At 42.6% G+C, this 13,865-nt stretch overlaps 2 protein-coding genes across 3 annotated transcripts in view; one reads left to right on the plus strand and one right to left on the minus strand.

Moving 5' to 3' along the window:
* SLC19A3 (solute carrier family 19 member 3) overlaps positions 1-13,865 on the minus strand; it is a 38,055-nt gene extending 24,190 nt beyond the window's left edge. The window contains exon 1 of one of the 2 annotated variants that reach the window (XM_083738695.1): positions 13,709-13,865. The gene's annotated coding sequence lies outside the window, so the exon portion shown is untranslated. The remainder of the gene's footprint in view (positions 1-13,708) is intronic. The other variant, XM_083738698.1, reaches the window with a different exon arrangement.
* On the plus strand, positions 5,037-9,111 carry CCL20 (C-C motif chemokine ligand 20). The gene is made up of 4 exons (XM_083738700.1): positions 5,037-6,613; positions 7,176-7,290; positions 8,056-8,133; positions 8,657-9,111. The coding sequence occupies exons 1-4, from the start codon at positions 6,511-6,513 to the stop codon at positions 8,691-8,693; spliced, it is 333 nt and encodes a 110-aa protein (XP_083594826.1). The 5' UTR covers positions 5,037-6,510; the 3' UTR covers positions 8,694-9,111.

Below are 13,865 nucleotides of genomic sequence, written 5' to 3' on the forward strand. Positions count from 1 at the left end.
CTCCTCCTGGAACAAGGGGAGAATCCTGAGGCATGACTGCCATTTAGGTGATCACCTGATATATATATATATATATATATGTTTTGTTCTGCTGCAGCACTGCATTGGCAGCTTGGCCTCCATTTTGCATTCTCCACAGTGCTCCGTATTTACAGTGGTACCTCGGGTTACATACGCTTCAGGTTACATATGCTTCAGGTTACAGATTCCGCTAACCCTGAAATATTACCTCGGGTTAAGAACTTTGCTTCAGGATGAGAACAGAAATCGTGCTCCAGCGGTGCGGCGGCAGCAGGAGACCCCATTAGCTAAAGTAGTGCTTCAGGTTAAGAACAGTTTCAGGTTAAGAACAGACCTCCGGAATGAATTAAGTACTTAACCCGAGGTACCACTGTATCTTCATTCATGGGCATTGTGGGGAGAAATGTCAGCCACGAGGGTGGAGGTGGAGGTTAAACTGGTAAAGAACATCGAGAGGATTCAGCAAAGTGGCCTTCTTTTTCAGGGGTGGTGGAAGAGAAGCTAAAGAAAAACCTTAGAAAAATGTCTTCCGAGAAATGTTGGCTCTGCTGTAGAGGAAATTCTGAGAGAGGATTTGTGAAGTACGCTGTGTTAAGCCAACCCATTACAGTGCTAGGGATTAAGCTTTCCAGCATGACATGACAAGGCCCTTTGAAAAGACACAGAGGAGAATTTGAGGGAGCTGGACCTGTTCCAAATTACATCAACACACAACAGCATGTTTCGTGTGTCTTCTCTCCAGTTTGGCTTTATTGGAGGAACAGCTTCCTCCTCTGCTTTGTGCAGTACAGCCCTCGCAATTGGAAGTTACGCTCTGGACTGTTCCCTTCCAATTTGCAATTCTTTCTTCCTTGTCTCTGCTTTGCTAAAGAGTTTCCCCTCCCCCACTTCTTTCTTTTATAATAGCTTTGAGTGTGGCAACAGAAATTGACGTAAGGTTACATTGCATTGTAAATGCAGGAAATCTACAGAATGAATAAAATGCATTTGACTCTCATTGGCTCCATCCTTCCTTTCTTTAGGCAAAACAAAAAAAATCCCCCACCTTTTTGTGGGTGGAGAGAAATGGAGCCTGGCCAATTTTATACAAGCTGTACATCTGACCTACTCCAGAATCAGAGGAATCAGTTGACTTTAGCCTGTGGCTTCAAGTCTTCTGTGCTGCCGCCAAAAATGTTCACAAATAAACCATTCAAGATAGTAAAGCACCTGTAAGGTCATGTAATGAAAAGGAAATCAGTAATGATAAGAAACCCTTTGCAATTGTGTAAGCAAATATAAAATATATTTCCCACAGAGATAACAATGGACGGTATTCAACAAGTCTGTCTCATCAGCACAGTGATGTATGCTTGTGCAATGGGATGTTCCCACTTCCCCCTTGTGCCCACTTCACCCTCCTCAAATCTGTTCTAAAGGGTTTGGAGAACAGTCTGTCCCCCTGAACAGAGTTAGGGGTGCATGGGTAGAGGAGAGGAGGAAAATTCAGCTGCTCAAGGATAAATCTTTGCACTGACAGAACAAGTTACTTAGAGCTACATTGGATTAATACTACTACTACTAATAATAATAATAATAATGATAATAAATATTGCCAGGAGCTCTGTGGAGATATCATGGAGGGGATGGTTATATCCTGAGGAGGAATGGGAGCTTAGGGAGCCAACACTGGATGACCATGGGAAGGTTCCTAGGAGGGATGTGAAACTGGGATGCCAAGAAATGTGTGAGTCCAGGAAGATGGCCAGCAGTCGAGAGGGTGGAGAGCTGGACCCAGAGGAGGGACCAAGCAGATTGACAGAGGAGTGCTCTGCCCCTGTGTCATTGGATACTCCAAACCACATACCTCCTCCAGTCAGTGTGGAACCAGGGAAGTGATTGAGAGTAAACTGGAAGCTGAGCTGGCATGCCCATTGTCGAGAACATGGCCAAACTCACTTGAAGGAGTGCCCATTTACATGACTAGTCCTGGGACTATGGCTGTTTGCTGTGCTAGAAGTTGTGCTTGCCCTGTTCTTCAAAAGAAAGGTTCAAGGGGTGTGTAACTCATTGAATGAACGTCCTAACTTGCACTTAGCCATGTACCTTGCCTATGTGCAGTTCTGATTTACGCATTAAAGCCTTTGGCAGAAATTGAGCTGAGAGTCTGAGTTGTTTGTCTAGTAGTGAGGGCCAAAACACCAATAGATCTCAACCCCTAAATTTGTTTAGCCTTTGTTCTTCTGTGGCTTCTGAGAGGAGACTGGAATATCCATATTACAGCAGATCTAAGAGGTGACTAATTTGGAAGGTCTAGGTATTTAAGTTTGAAAATAGAGAATGTCTGAACAAATCAGTTAAAGTCTGAATAATGCACATAGTTGTCTCTCTGGGCCAAAGTAATGTCAACTGTATGTGTGCTTTTGTTATGAAAAAGGTGCAGGAGATCTTTGGAACCATGGGGTAGCTTGGTTGAAGAAAGGGGAAGTTGGATTTCTATGAGAGGCTGAGGAAAAGGTGAACTTCTCTCCACCTATTCTTCCCTTTATAACTAGGGGGATTAAATAAAAAAGAACCCTGGGTGATTGAATGGAATATTCTGCCTTGGTTTGCATTTATTTACACTGGGGGTTTCCAAACGAACACTCCATGCCCTGACAATCTTGTAGCATAAGATGGAAGTTCCCTGGAGTACAAGGCTTGTTTGGTGGCCGAAACAATAATCTCAGGGCATAATCAGGGTTGGGAATTTTATTTGTTAATTAAACAAAGTTATAACTGATTTGTAACTTCCTTCTTATTTTAGAAGGGCTTGCACTTCCCTTGAAGGAGTGGGTAGGAGCTTGGGTAGTCCTAGAACCATCTGTCACTGGACGCCCAGGTATTTTCAGTGGTGAGGAGTGTTATTTCCTAGCTATGGCTCTTTTACCAGCTATGGCCACTCCTGGACAGAGATTATCTGACCACAGTAATCCATACTGTGGTAACTTCTACATAGGGTGTCCTTGAAGAGGGTTTGGAGGTTGCAACTAGTACAAAGTACAGCACTCAGGGTGCTTGTAGAACCTGTGGGGCAGTGATATATAACACAAGTTTTGAAAGAACTGCACTGGTTGGCTATTATCTTCAAGGCCTGATTTAAGGTGCTTATGCTGACATATAAATCCCAAAATGAATTGAGCCCGAAATATCTGAAAGAAGAAGAAGAAGAGTTTGGATTTGATATCCCGCTTTATCACTACCCGAAGGAGTCTCAAAGCGGCTAACATTCTCCTTTCCCTTCCTCCCCCACAACAAACACTCTGTGAGGTGAGTGGAGCTGAGAGACTTCAGAGAAGTATGACTAGCCCAAGGTCACCCAGCAGCTGCATGTGGAGGAGCGGAGACACGAACCCAGTTCCCCAGATTACGAGTCTACCGCTCTTAACCACTACACCACTCAGGCTCTCCATACAACTTCCCATACTAATCTGCCTGGGCATTAAGTTCTGCAGAGGGAGCTGTACTTGTTTGCCCACCACTGAGTGAAGTCTATAATGCAGGAGTCCATGAAGGAGCCTTCTGCATTGCAGCATTGCACTTATGCTCCAACCTTATTTTCATTTTACAGATGGTTTAAAACATACGTATTAAGGAACATTGAAATGTACTGTGAATTGGGAAGGGCATTAATGTTAGATCACTGCCTTGTCCTAGCGAAGGGGCTTAAATAACTCAGAGAAGCTATGAGCTATGCCATGCAGGGCCACCCAAGACGGACAAGTCATAGTGGAGAGTTTTGACTAAATGTGATCCACCTGGAGCAGGAACCGGCAAGCCACTCCAGTATCCCTGCCAAGAAAACTCCATGGACAAAAACAAAACAAAAACAAAACCCAGCAGTGGCCAGAGAATAGGAGAAGATCAGTGTTACATCCCAATCCCAAAGAAGGGCAGTGTCAAAGAATGCTCCAACTACCGCACAATTGTGCTCATTTCACATGCAAGCAAGGTTATGCTTAAAATTCTACAAGGAAGGCTTAAGCAGTATATGGACTGAGAACTCCCAGCTGGATTTCAAAGGGGCAGAGGAACCAGAGACCAAATTGCAAACATGCGCTGGATTATGGAGAGAGCTAGAGAGTTCCAGAAAAACATCTACTTCTGCTTCATTGACTACGCAAAAACCTTTGACTGTGTCAACCACAGCAAACTATGGCAAGTTCTTAAAGAAATGGGAGTGCCTGATCACCTCATCTGTCTCTATGTGGGATAAGAAGCTAAAGTTAGAACTGGATATGGAACAACTGATTGGTTCAAAATTGGGAAAGCAGTATGACAAGGCTGTATATTGTCTCCCTGCTTATTTAACTTATATGCAGAATTCATCGTGCGAAAGGCTGGACTGGATGAATCCCAAGCCAGAATTAAGATTGCCGGAAGAAATATCAACAACCTCAGATATGCAGATGACACAACTTTGATGGCAGAAAGTTTTGGGGAATTAAATAACCTCTTAATGAGGGTGAAAGAGGAGAGTGCAAAATATGGTCTGAAGTTCTACATAAAAAAACTAAGATCATGGCCACTGGTCCCATCACCTCCTGGCAAATAGAAAGGGAAAAAAATGGAGGCAGTGAGAGATTTTACTTTCTTGGGCTCCATGATCACTGCAGATGGTGACAGCAGTCACGAAATTAAAAGACACCTGCTTCTTGGGAGAAAAGCGATGACAAACCTAGACAGCATCTTAAAGCTATGGTTTTCCCAGTAGTGATGTAATGGAAGTGAGAGCTGGACCATAAAGAAGACTGGTCACTAAAGAATTGATGCTTTTGAATTATGGTGCTGTAGGAGACTCTTGAGAGTCCTATGGACTGCAAGAAGATCAAACCTATCCATTCTGAAGGAAATCAGCCCTGAGTGCTCACTGGAAGGACAGATCCTGAAGCTGAGGCTCCAATACTTTGGCCACCCTGGAAAAGACGCTGATGTTGGTAAAGATGTTGGGCACAAGGAGAAGGGGACAACAGAGGACAAGATGGTTGGACAGTGTTCATGAAGCTACTAACATGAGTTTGACCAAACTGCGGGAGGCAGTGGAAAACAGGAGTGCCTGGCGTGCTCTAGTCCATGGGGTCATGAAAAGTTGGACATGACTAAACAACAACAATAATTGTTTAATTGTACATTGAAATGGAAAATGATTCTGTATGTGTGTTGCTTAAGGTTTAACATAGGAAATTACCATTGAAGCTAAGTAAGAGCTCCCAGTAAGTGCCTAACAAGTTGGTAGTTAACTAGTAATGTATCTCAGCTGGCTCTTTTATGAGCCTAACTTAGATCACATGGTATTCAGTTGCAAATCGCCATTTGGAGAGAGTTGCCTTTGTTCTCAAGCCACTGAAGACAAAGGTCAGACACACTTTGCTCCTAGGCCTTTCCACTAGGAAACACAGATCTCACTTCTAACACCAGTGTTAACAAGCCACCCCAATCTCTGCCAAGCAGTGCACGAAATTCCAGGAGTCTTGGCCCTGAACAAGGGTCTGTGTCTCTTCAAGGCAAAATAAGGCAGTGTCTGTCAAATATGGTTTATTTACAACCTGAGTGTAGATGGAGTACAGAATTTACAGCATCCTCACCTCAGGAGCAGCTAGTCCTTCCCCATCACCTGGCACTGCATTCAGAGCCATCCTATGTGCCATCTCTTTGTTCCTGCTTCTTGCCTCCACAGCAGCTCGTTGAATTCTGCCCCCCTCTTTCCCAGAAAACTTTAACTTTTCTAAAGGCACAAATTTTCCTGTGACATCATGCCCCTGTCACCTTGGCAAGCTGGCAATTCTCCTGTCTCTGACCACTCCTTGGAGTGGGAGGGGGCTGAAGGATGGTTCTTTTGCATTGTCAACAACCCTTAATGGTGCATCACCTGGTTCCCCATGGTTCCTTAATGGCTCTGCACTATGCCAGCCCAGCCACGCTGTTTTGCATAAACTAAGCCATTAATTCCTTCTCTGCCACAGTTCTGCAGCTTGTACTTTCCCTTCATATCCCCAAAAGTAGCTGAATACTACTGTTTATTGGTTTCTAATATTCACTGACAGTCTCTGGTATCCCAGCTGTGGCAATACAAATGATGTAGAAAAATGATGGGGAAAAGGAGGAGGGGAAACTCCACAGTTCCCTAACATCTACTTGATATTCCAGGGAATTAACACAATGTGCGTGATTTCCCCCCTCCTACTTGGGAATTTCCTGCAGCTACCACTCCTCAGGAGTTTGGTCAGTGAATGGTGATGTCACAAAAAGGATCTATTCCCTCTTCTGTTTGGCTGCACATACATCCCTATATTAATTAACCAGCACTCAAACAATGCTATAAAATCAGCTAACTAGAGTAGGTAAGCGGGAAATCCCCATAATTGCAAAGCGGAACAAACGCCCTTAGGTGAACTGCCAGAGATCTTGAACAGGTGTTATAAATAAGCTGACTGAAGCTAGTTCACTCACATCTGAAGTCAGATTCTTTTGATGCACATAAGCAGCAGCGTGATCATGATGACTGGCTTCAACATGAAGAATGTGCCCTTAGCTGTTCTGGTGGGTCTGCTGCTACTCTTGGGAATGTGTGAAGGTAAGTGGTGTTTCTGCATACCTCCTGCTCCAGGACTCCTTGTGATGCTGAAGTATGTGCCCTGAAAATTAAGATGGAAGATAGGAGGATTCCCAATGGCTTAAAAAGAAAGAAGGGAAGGAAGGAAGGAAAGAAGGAAAGACAGACTAGTCCGGAATAGTGTACTTCAACCTTGTGTCTCCATCTGCTGTTGGAATACTTTTCCCATCTTCCCTGACCACTGGCTAAACTGGTTTAGGATGATGGATGTTGTACTAGTTCACCAATTTTTGGGCACTCAACAATGAAGAATAGTCTAGAACATTATTAGAAATGCTTGCTATCTGATAGCAAACTGATCCAAAATATGTGCACTAGGAAAGGCAGTGATAGAGATGAAAATGTTACTTTGTGCCTAATTTTTTTTATATCTATATATATCTATATCTATCTATATCTATCTATCTATCTATCTATCTATCTATCTATCTATATATTGTAATCTGCCCTGGGAGCTGCTGGTAAAGCCCAAGTAATGAATTAAATTAATTAATCAATGTATATTTTTTCTTCCTCACTCCAGCCCAAAGCAACCAAGATTGCTGTCTTTCCTATACCAAGACGCCTCTTCCTCGCCGGATTATCAAAGGATTCACAGAACAGCTTTCCAGTGAAGTCTGTGACATCAATGCTGTCATGTGAGTTGACAAAATGAAACAATTACTTGTATCAATGAAGGATGATGCCCAATCATCCAGGAGTTTAGCTCAAAAAAGGTTTCCAAAATGCTTCAAATACTGTGTTTCCAGCAGCCACAATGAAACATTATTTTGATCCCATAGTTCTTAAACCCTGTAGAACTTGAGAAACCTAAGATGGTACAAAAATTGGCATTTCTCATAACCCAGGTCAGAGCTTGTAGCTGAGCTATTTTTAACATCTATTTTTGATATCAGTATTTTTGCTTTCTTATCCGTAGTGTACACAACTTTAGTTACACTGTACATAACTTCAGTTGTTGTCGCTTAGTAGCTTTTAAGCCTTTCCAGTTGAATGCAACTGAAAACAGTCAAGCAACAAAGCTTGCAGGAGAATCTCAGGGGAGCATTCCTGTCTCACATTTTCCATGCAAAGTGCACTAAAATTTCATGCTGTCACTAACAATGCATGACACAACTCCATTCCTCTTCACCTCCCCTATTTTTTTGTGCATTCGTTGGTTTCAGGAGGATCTCTTTCCACCTTAGTTTGTACACACACAAAAAATGCCGACAGCTTCAGTCCATACTATGGTGATTGACTGCCATGTAATAGGCTCTGTATGCAGCAAACCCAGTGCTACACATTGGGCTGAGAAAGGACCTCCCACAACAGCATGCTGATTTTGTCATCTTAGAAGATGTGACCTTTCTGCTTTATTCTGCTGACTGTAACTGTTTGTGTTATTTTTTTGCTCTTTCTAGATTTCACACTAAGGGTGGCTTGAAAGCTTGCGCAAATCCCAAAGAACCTTGGGTGAAGAAACAGCTCCGCTTGTTGAGGTCAGTAGGAGGAAGGAATTGGTTGCCCTGGCAAAGCAAATAATAGGATCCTCTAGCTGCCCTGTATCTATAACAGTGCAATCCTAAGTTTGCCTGTCAGAATATTAACTATGGGAGGTTTCTATAATATCAGAGTTGTGCTTAAGGATGGTGAGCCACACTGTGAAAATGAAACATTTCATTCTTCACTTCTCCAATAGGAAGGAACAGCAGCTTAAGGCTGGAATCCTGTGCACACTTGCCTGGGAGTAAGTCTGAGTGGGACTAACTTCTGACAGGCAAACCTAGGATTGCACTGTTATAGATATAGGGCAGCTAGAGGATCCTATCATGTCATATGATGTTAGACTCCAACTGTCTTCAGCTTCAGCCAGTATAGTCAATGGTGAGGGAAGCTGAGGGGTCTCCACCACTAATATCTAGAAGACACAGGTTCTTCAGTTTTGATATATAAGAGAGGAGAGCTGTATGGAAGCAAGGAAAAAATTAGCTTACCTATTTATTCTTTCTCTTTTTTTTACAGTAAAAAACTCAATAAGATGTCACACTTTCCTTTTTGAAATGAAGCAAGAGGCAAAGCCTGGTTAAAAAAACACCAAACTAGGTTGGAATCATACTTCTGGACATTGTTGTGTGCTTGCTGACCACTAATCCCTGGATTTTCTGGAAACATAAAAACTGATTCATATTGTATCAAGTATTTTTTTGAATGGAGCACACCATCCAAGATGCTTTGTTTGCTTATGCTGGTTCACATTTTGTGATTAACTGATAAATAAGTGTGTGTGTGTGTGTGTGTCTGTCTGTCTAATGTTCCTCACTGGGTCAAGTTCACAAGTCTGTCATATGATGTAGATGGTAATGATCACTGTCATTGGCAAAAGGCTGCTGCTATCAGGTGTACTACTCATTTGCAATATTTATTTTATAAAATTTATATACTGCTTGATTATAAAAAGAACTCTACAAAACTTTAAAGTTGTTGTCTTATTGCCTTATTGTCTTATGTTATCTCTGGACTGCGGCCTTTGTTTGGACATTCTTTTTAGATGAATAATAGCTCCATTGTGCATATGTTGCTACATGTGCGCGCATGCACGCACACACACACGGAGAGAGAGCAAGAGAGAGATTTGTAGGTTTAGGTATATAGAGCTTTTAATGTTTGAAGAACACAAGACAAGCCTGCTGGACCAAGCCAATGCTCCATCCTGTTCTCACACTGGCCAGAAGATGCCTGTGAAAAGCCTGCAAGCTGGGCATGAGTGCAAAGCACTCTGCCTACCTGTGACTCCCAGAAGATTCAGAAGTTGCTATACAAGTACATTTCCATGGGAGGTTTGGAGGGTGGAAATATGAGATTGTGCCTTTTCAGTGGTGGCCCCTAAGTTGTGGAGGGCACTCTCCTGAGAGAGGCATGACTGGCATCCATATCAATTTTTGGGTGCCAGGCAGACTTTTTTCTTTACCTGGGCTTTTGGCTCTTAATCCAAAGGGTAGCCTCTCTTAGTGGGGGGGGGGGATCAGTAAGTCCTGATCTGTTTTTTTCTGTGTTTTTAAATGCTTGTTGGGTGTCCTTACGTGGTTTTAATGCAAGTTGCTTTGGGTCACCTTGTGAAAAAAAGCAAATAACAAATACAATAAATAAACAAATATGGGAGAGAAACTGGAAAATAATAATATTATTAATAATAAATAATTTATTTATTATTTATACCCCACCCATCTGGCTGGGTTTCCCCAGCCACTCTATATGAACAAATAAACTTATATCCTGCAATAACATTGCTTATGCTGTATTGTGGGCTAAAGACAAGAGTGAATGATAAGGCAACTCCACAAATGAACGTTCAACAATGCCTGAACAGGGAGTGGTGTTTAGCCATAATTTGGCTAAAATTGGAGGGCGAGTCAAGGGATAGGGTTTATGGATGTTATTAGTGAACCTCTTAACCCCCCCCTACATCATTTGATCACTGTTCCCATAGGCCCCCTCAAAATCTTAAAGGGGGTCTGCTAGAGTCCCTATTTTATATTTGAGTACTGGGAGAGAGTTTTACCAGGGACAGATGTCAGAATATAAGGTATTTTCCTTGTAAATACAGTAGGGGATCATTGGTATATGCAAGATTTGTATTTTTACTCACTACCTCCTCCTCCTGAAGATGTCTTGTTAGGCTTCTCTTTCCCATTTCAATGAAAAATCATTCCCTTCAGCCTTTCTTCATTGTCTTAGATTTCCAAGCAGTAAATATGCATGTACCAAAGTACAAAACTGCTACCTAGCCACTTAGGACTGCCTAGAAGTGAAGCCTGCTTATAATTATATGCTGTGCATGAAGTGTTGTTTTTTTAAAAAAAGTTTGCTGAAGTCACTTGTTCCATACAACCCACAATGTAGAACTTTGTCTATAGAACCAAGGTCTCAGACAATGTCTGTTTCGGGTATCAAGAGAAAGCATGGTAGATTAATTATTTGGCTTTCCGTCTTTAGCTTAATTTCAAGTGTAAATGAGCATATTATAGATTCCTGGCCCAACAATGATTATACTATCCATCCCAGAAATCCAAAAGGGAGAACTAATATGTAGAAATTTAATTATCTTCTTGCTGGCAGCAGCTCGATCAGAGGCATGCCATTGGAAAACCACTGATTTCTTTGTCAAAGATTGGTCTGCCTGTGTCTGGCAATTAGTGCTGCCTAAAAAAATTATGCAGTACTGCAGGGTGCGGGTTGGCATCAACCTGCCTCATTCTGGGTTTCCAATCTGTGAGTGCTGGATTGCAGCATGACCCAAGGATTGAATTAATCCTCTTTGATCTTGTTGACTGGAGCTGATGATAGTCCAACAAGATCTGGAGGGTCATAGGTTCCCCATATCTGCTGCAAAGTCATGGTGATATCGAGTGGACAAATGAGAAGCCATGGATGTACCTTCCTAATAAGTCTCTGCTGCATGTTTACAAACCCACCACTTCCTTTCCCACTTTATGACGGTTGCAGAGCCAAAACCAATGTGCTCCCAGCAAACACCTCTGCTGGTTAGTGTGAATTAATCCTAAATGAACCAGCAAGTGATTACAAACCAATACTATTGTGCATATCAGAACACTCTAGAAGCATTTTTTCATTTAAACGAACACCTCATTCTTCAATGCAAATAAAACAAAACAAACAAACCCATTCAAAACGCCAAGCATTCTTATCCCCCAAAGTATTTTAAAAACCCTCTGCTATTGTATCTTATTTCCTGACTTTGAAGCATAAAAGATTCATCTTCAAAGGGTAAACAGCAGGTAGTCATAAGAATGCTTTGAAAATGTGGTGGTTTATTAAACTCTGACCTGTATCATATTTGTGTTGACTTATAATGTTAATTTTCTTTTCAAGTTTTAAACAACTTGGCCTTTTTCACTGTTGCATATATTTCCCACAGTATATAAATTTGTTCATACTGTCAATATGAATACTTTGAAGGTTCACTGATTACCACCAATATTTATTTGGGTATTTGATCAGGATTAATTAATATTGATAATTGAAGGAAAGAGTACACGGTCACTGCTCTTTTGCAGAAGTATTTCTCTGCAAACTTGCTGATTTTCTCCAAAACTGCAGAAAGATATGTTAAATCAATTCTCTTTTAGACAGTACTGTTTCTGAGATAACTAATACTTTGTTCTTGTAAGATAACCCCACAGCAGCTACAGAAAGTCTCAATACTTTCCAGTGATTTTGGTGTGCTTGAGGTTTTTCTGTTTCATTCCCCTTTGTTTGGAGGCATAGTAATGGTTAGTATCATGCCCTTTCTACTGGTAGAGGCAGCTGTGAGTTTTGTTGTCACAACTGAAATTAGAGGAACTAGGTTTTTGACAGGTGCTTGGGGATGGGGAGATTAATAAATTCTATATGGAATTTTGTGATCCCGATAAAGAGCATTTAAATAATTAGGGTGGGGCAAGGCCTGCTACACTTCAAATCCACTGATAACCTCAATGCTTGATTATTGCAATGTGCTCTGTTGTGGTGCTACCTTTGGGCCTGTTCTGGGGATTCCAGCTGTTATAAAATGCCGCAGCTGTTAATGAGGACAGACCATTGCCAGAACATAACTCTGCTACTAAAAAATTTGCGCTGGCTGCCAATACACTACCAGGCCAGGTTCAAAGCTCTTGTACTAATTTACAAGGCCCTGGATACTTCAAGGACTGCCTTATATTCCTGCCCAATCACCAATATCTTTGGAGGGAGTCGCTGTTGGTGGGCCCCGATAGCTTGGATGCATGGCTCACAGGCATTTTAACTGAAGTTTCGCTTTATGATTCTGATTTATTGCATCCCTGTAAACTGCTTAAAGATTACTTTTCCACCTGTCCAGCACTAATATACAGAAGATGCAACTTCTGACATTCCTTCTTCACAACTTTTAAACCTCCACACCTTTAATCGTAGCATCTGATCATTCCTTGAATATAATAGGCATCATCTGCTAAAATTTTGCACACACTGTTGTGATAGCAGGAGGGAAGCTCTTCTCTAAGAAACACCCACAAAGCTGTCTGCACCATTTGAAGTATCTCTGGGCTACGCTCCTTCCTACACATTTCCTAGTGAGCACATACTATCGAGTTCAAGGGGGCTTCTTCTTGGTTTGGATCATGCTACAGTACTGCGAGTGGGACGTGGGTGGCACTGTGGGTTAAACCACAGAGCCTAGGACTTGCCAATCAGAAGCTCGGTGGTTCGAATCCCCGCGACAGGGTGAGCTCCCGTTGCTTGGTCTCTGCTCCTGCCAACCTAGCAGTTCGAAAGCATGTCAAAGTGCAAGTAGATAAATAGGTACTGCTCTGGCGGGAAGGTAAACGGTGTTTCTGTGCGCTGCTCTGGTTCGCCAGAAGCGGCTTAGTCATGCTGGCCACATGACCCGGAAGCTGTACACTGGCTCCCTCGGCCAATAAAGCGAGATAAGTGCCCCAACAACAGAGTCAGTCACAACTGGACCTAATGGTCAGGGGTCCCTTTACCTTTACAGTACTGCAACCTTGCTTCCATTTAGCTACGAGCAAGCCTCATTGAAGTCAGCTGGGCCTTTGGAGTCATAATTCGTTTTATTATTACAGGGGTACCTCGGGTTAAGTACTTTAAGTACTTAATTCGTTCTGGAGGTCCATTCTTAACCTGAAACTATTCTTAACCTGAAGCACCACTTTAGATAATGGGGCCTCCTGCTGCTGCCACGCCGCTGGAGCACGATTTCTGTTCTCAGCAAAGTTCTTAACCTGAAGCACTATTTCTGGGTTAGCGGAGTCTGTAACCTGAAGCATATGTAACCTGAGGTACTACTGTATTACATTTATCTCCCCTCCAAGGAGCTCAAGGTGGAGAACAACAAGAGCCTCCCCCCTCTCCGTCACAACAACCTTGTGAGGTAGGGCAGGCTGCGAGACAATGACAGGCTCAAGGTCACCCAGAGGGCTCTATGGCTGTGTGGGGACAAAACACAATAATACACCGCAGCTTCCGTCTTAGGCGCAATAATGGCTCATAGGATCGCAATGCAAGCCCCTCCCTTACCCTCTTGCGCGGTTTCCTCTCCGAATTCCTCTTACGACACCGCCGCCCCCCCCAAAAAAACCCACTGTGAGGCAACTGGAAGCAGGTGACTTATTCCCTCACGCCCTGCTGCCATAGCAACCGGCTCAAAAAGCGCGCCAATCTCCCACGGCGCTCG

Source organism: Podarcis gaigeae (assembly GCF_964106915.1).
Source record: "Podarcis gaigeae genome assembly, chromosome: 5".
Classification (NCBI taxonomy): domain Eukaryota; kingdom Metazoa; phylum Chordata; class Lepidosauria; order Squamata; family Lacertidae; genus Podarcis; species Podarcis gaigeae.